The 5,410-nt window shown below is 39.0% G+C and overlaps 1 protein-coding gene across 1 annotated transcript; it reads right to left on the reverse strand.

Annotated features, from left to right (window-relative positions):
* Window positions 1–3,058: 3,058 nt before the first annotated feature.
* On the reverse strand, window positions 3,059–4,892 carry LOC126456736 (piggyBac transposable element-derived protein 4-like). The gene is made up of 2 exons (XM_050092482.1): window positions 4,778–4,892; window positions 3,059–4,674 (listed from the first exon to the last, which is right to left on the reverse strand). The coding sequence occupies exons 1-2, from the start codon at window positions 4,890–4,892 to the stop codon at window positions 3,059–3,061; spliced, it is 1,731 nt and encodes a 576-aa protein (XP_049948439.1).
* Between the last annotated feature and the right edge of the window lie 518 nt (window positions 4,893–5,410).

The raw sequence follows: 5,410 nt of genomic DNA on the forward strand, positions 1-5,410 counted from the left end.
GTGTTTCATCGTCAATAAGAAGGTCAGAGGGATACAGTAAACCTGAAGTGAAGCATCGGAATCTATAACTAGTGTCACAGGAATGGTTCAAAACATAGTCAGTAAGAAGAGTCGTCTTCTTGTCCTTAAGTCGGCATTGTGCCTTTTGTATTTAATTCCGGTGCAATTTGTGTGTTTCATCGTGAATAAGAAGTTGCAAGGGATACAGTAAACCTGAAGTGAAACATCGGAATCTATAACTAGTGTCACAGGAATGGTTCAAAACATAGTCAGTAAGAAGAATCAGTCTTCATGTACTTAAGTCGGCATTGTGCCTTTTGTATTTCATTCCGATGCAATTTCTTTTTTTCATCGTTAATAAGAAGGACCAAGGTAAACAGTAAACCTGAAGTGAAGCATCGGAATCTATAACTAATGTCACAGAAATGGTTCAAAACATAGACACTAAGATTAGTCAGTCTTCATGTACTTAAGTCGGCATTGTGCATTTTGTATTTAATTCCGATGCAATTTCTGTGTTTCATCGTCAATAAGAAGGTCAGACCGATACAGTAAATCTGATGTGCGGCATCGGAAACTATAACTAGTGTCACATGAATGGTTCACAACATAGACAGTCAGAGGAGTCAGTCTTCTTGTCCTTGAGTCGGCATTGTGCCTTGTGTATTAAATTCCGATGCAATTTCTGTGTTTCATCGTCAATAAGGTCAGAGGCATACAGTAAAAATGAAGTGAAGCATCGGAATCTATAGCTAGTGTCACAGGAATGGTTCAAAACATAGACAGTAATGAGAGTCTGTCTTCTTGTACTTAAGTCGGCATTGTGCCTTTTGTATTTAATTCCGATCCAATTTCTGTGATTCATCGTCAATAAGAAGGTCAGAGGGAAACACTAAACCTGAAGTCAAGCATCGGAATCAATAACTAGTGTCTCAGGAATGGTTCAAAACATAGACAGTGGGAACAGTCAGTCTTCTTGTACTTAAGTCGTCATTGTGCCTTTTGTATTTAATTCCGGTCCAATTTCTGTCTTTCATCGTCAATACGAAAGTCAGAGGGATACAGTAAACCTGAAGTGAAGCATCGGAATCTATAACTAGTGTCACAGGAATGATTCAAATCATAGACAGTAGGAAGAGTCAGTCTTCCTGTACTTAAGTCGGCATTGTGCCTTTTGTAATTAATTCCGATGCAATTTATGTGTTTCATCGTTAATAAGAATGTCCAAGGGATTCAGTAAACATGAAGTGAAGCATCGGAATCTATAACTAGTGCCACAGGAATGGTTCAAACTATAGTCAGTGAGAAGAGTCAGTCTTCTTGTACTATAGTCGGCATTGTGCCTTTTGTATTTAATTCCGATGCAATTTCTGAATTTCATCGTCAATAAGAAGGCCCAAGGGATACAGTAAACCTCAAGTGAAGCATCGGAATCTATAGCTAGTGTCACAGGAATTGTTCAAAACATAGACGGTAGGAAGAGTCAGTCTTCTTGTACTTAAGTCGGCATTGTGCCTTTTGTATTTAATTCCGATGCAATTTCTGTGTTTCATCGTCAATAAGAAAGTCCAAGGGATATAGTAAACCTGAAGTCAAGCATCGGAATCTATAACTAGTGATACAGGAATTGTTCAAAACATAGTCAGTAAGAAGAGTCAGTCATCTTGTACTTAAGTCGGCATAGTGCCTTTTCAATTTAATTCCGATGCAATTTCTGTGTTTCATCTTCAATAAGAAGGTCCAAGGGATACACTAAACCTGGAGTGAAGCATCGGAAGCTATAACTAGTGTCACAGGAATGGTTCAAAACAAAGACAGTAAGAAGAGTCAGTCTTCTTGTACTTAAGTCGGCATTGTGCCTTTTTTATTTAATTCCGATGCAATATCTGTGTTTCATCGTCCATACGAAAGTCAGAGTGATACAGTAAACCTGAAGTGAAGCATCAGAATCTATAACTTGTGTCACAGAAATGGTTCAAATCATAGACAGTAGGAAGAGTCATTCTTCTTGTACTTAAGTCGGCATTGTGCCTTTTGTTATTAATTCCGATGCAATTTATGTGTTTCATCGTTAATAAGAAGATCCAAGGGATACAGTAAACCTGAAGTGAAGCATCGGAATCCATAACTAGTGTCACAGGAATGGTTCAAAAGAAAGACAGTAAGAAGAGTCAGTCTTCTTGTACTTAAGTCGGCATTGTGCCTTTTCTATTTAATTCCGATGCAATTTCAGTGTATTATCGTCAATAAGAAGGTCCAAGGGATACAGTAAACCTGGAGTGATTTACGGAATCTATAACTAGTGTCAATGGAATGGTTCAAAACATAGACAGTAAGAAGGGTCTGTCTTCTTGTACTTAAGTCGGCATTGTGCCTTTTGTATTTAATTCCGGTGCAAATTCAGTGTTTCATCGTCAATAAGAAGGTCAGAGGGATACAGTAAACCTGAAGTGAAGCATCGGAATCTCAACTAGTGTCTCAGGAATGGTTCAAAGCATTGACAGTGGGAGCAGTCAGTCTTCTTGTACTTAAGTCGGCATTGTGCCTTATGTATTTAATTCCGATGAAATTTCTGTGTTTCATCGTCAATAAGAAGGCCAGAGGGATACAGTAAACCTGAAGTGAAGCATCGGAATCCAAAATTAGTGTCACAGGAATGGTTCAAAACATAGACAGTAAGAAGAGTCAGTCTTCTTGTACTTAAGACGCCATTGTGCCTTTTCTATTTAACACTCTCTGTACCAGGCCTATTTTATGCACCCGTCCCTAGAAACCGGGCAATTTTACCAATATTAAAAAAATTACTGCATCAAATCTACTGTTTGGATTGTGGCAAATTTGGTACCATCTTGAAGCTGCACATTTCTACTTTAATTCTGAGTGAAAGAAACTACTTTACAATGCACAGCTTTAAGGTACAGTTATAGAAATCACTTAGATGTTTTAAGAATTTAGAAAAAGTCATACGAATAAGGGAATACAATTGTGATTTATTTTTAACCAAAATTGTGGCACTACATTACATGTTTCTGATAGTATACAGTATTACATATAAATTTCACACAGAATCATATTGTTTTTTAGTGTGGAAAATTTTAAAGCAAGGTTCCAGGCAGAGTGCAACGCCACACTGTTCACATTCGTATCGTGTCTCTTTGCGAGAAGCCTTGCCACTCTGTTTCTTGCTCCTGGAACTGCACACGTGACACACACGAGCAGCATACTTCTTAGTAGTTGCAGGTATGTGCTGCAAAAAATGTCTCTTTGTTAGCCGACCTACAGTTCCTTCATTTCTTGGAATGAATTCAAGTGTGTCGTCTTCAACAAGCTGAACTGCAAGCACTGTTATAAAGTCTGTTATTGTAATTTTCTTCCTGTGCACTGCATTGTACAGCCAAAATGCATTTGATACTCCCATAAGCAGCAAATGGAAATATAATTTTCGCCACCATTTCACAGTTCTGTGCTGGAACGGATTGTACTGCAGGCGTTGGTCTCCAATATCCACTCCAATTTTATTGAGGTTGTAATCAAGTACCTGAAGTGGTTTCAATACTACAGACCCATTTCTCTTAGTATGCGTACCAAATGTTGCTTGATGCCTTGTAGACAATGTATACACATCTCTCTTATCTTTCCACTTCATTGCCAATACATTATCTTTACGCCGAAAAGACATTTCGCCCTTTTTCAGCTTAGCAGATACTAAATCTTTAGGCAATCCTTTCCTGGATTTGTTCACAGTACCAACAGCTCCAGTGCCTTTCTCTGCCAGTTGCTGAAATAGCTCTGGACTGGAATAAAATCGATCTAAATACACAGTGTGGCCTTTGTTCAGCAAGCTGCTGTCAGACAACAATCGCAAAATAACCGCAGACGAAGAATTGTCAACAATATGCTTACCAGCATAAACTTCAAAATTTACAACATAGCCACTACTGGCTTCAGCAACAGCATATACTTTCAGTCCATACTTATGAGGCTTATTTTGCATGTAAACACGGAAACTCACACGACCTCGAAATGGGCAAATTCCTTCATCAATTGTCACTTTTTCTGAGGGACGATATGCCTGGATACATCGCTCCTTCAAATTATTATAATATGGCAAAACTTTGTAAAGTGGATGAAATCCATCTTCGCCTGGTTTTTTCTGATTTGAATTGTCAACAAGATGCAAGCATGACAGTATCTGAGTGAAACGCAAACGGCTCATGACATGGGGACAAAAGTTACAACTAAGAACAGGATTAGTGCTCCAATGGTCCGCAATTTTTGGCTTTTTCGAAACACACATGTGGAAAATAATACCCAAGAAACGCCTCATCTCACTTATAGTCACTGGCTTCCACGAACTCAAAACTGAATGGGGCTTCAGATTATTTCCTCTTCTTTTCTTCTGTATTGTCTGTGATGCATACAAATTTGTCTGTCTCTTGAGTTCATTTACGTCACTGTCAGTAAGGAACACTTTACTGCAATCCAGTACAGAACTCGACTCATCAATATCCACTAGTATCTGCCTGGGTGTCGTGTTGACAGGCAGAGGTCGGTAGGTGTCAACTGCAGTCCACTCACTGTCTTTCGGATACGGCACAGCTGCTGGATTTGAAGCAACACCTTCAACATCATTCTCGTCTTCATCTGAAGACAAACTGTCATCAATCTCGTCTTCTAAAAAGAATATCACATTATGTGTAACTACATACATCGTTTACACATGTTCAACAGATATGTGCGTACTGCACAATTACGTGGAAAATTCGGAAATACGTACCTTCAAACACACCATTGCATTCAGAATCGTCTGAATCACTCTCTACATTATCCAGAGTGTCGCTATGATTGATCAAATCCGCAATTTCTGCGTCTGATAAACCGCGCCGAAACATGATGACAAACAACTGAATGATATACAGACTGAGAACGCAAAGATAAGTTTTAACATGAATTACAGCGCTGCCGTGACATCTATGGACGCATTTTGTTAATAAACATCTGAAAAACGTATAGCGCTGGCCAAACCCGTAGAAATAACGTTGCAGTGTTTTGAATGAAATTAAATGTAGCGGCCCGTAAATTTTACGGGCTTGGTGATTTTCGCGCGATCCCAGGCCCGTAAATTTTACGGGCTTGGCGCTTAGAGTGTTAATTCCGATGCAATTTCTGTGTTTCATCGTCAATAAGATGGTCCAAGGGATACACTAAACCTGGAGTGAAGCATCGGAATCTATAACTAGTGTCACAGGAATGGTTCAAAACATAGTCAGTAAGACTAGTCAGTCTTCTTGTCCTTAAGTCGGCATTGTGCCTTTTGTATTTAATTCCGGTGCAATTTCTGTGTTTCATCGTCAATAAGAAAGTCAGAGGGATACAGTAAACCGAAAGTGAAGCATCGGAATCTATAACT

This window comes from Schistocerca serialis, chromosome 2, assembly GCF_023864345.2.
Source record: "Schistocerca serialis cubense isolate TAMUIC-IGC-003099 chromosome 2, iqSchSeri2.2, whole genome shotgun sequence".
Classification (NCBI taxonomy): domain Eukaryota; kingdom Metazoa; phylum Arthropoda; class Insecta; order Orthoptera; family Acrididae; genus Schistocerca; species Schistocerca serialis.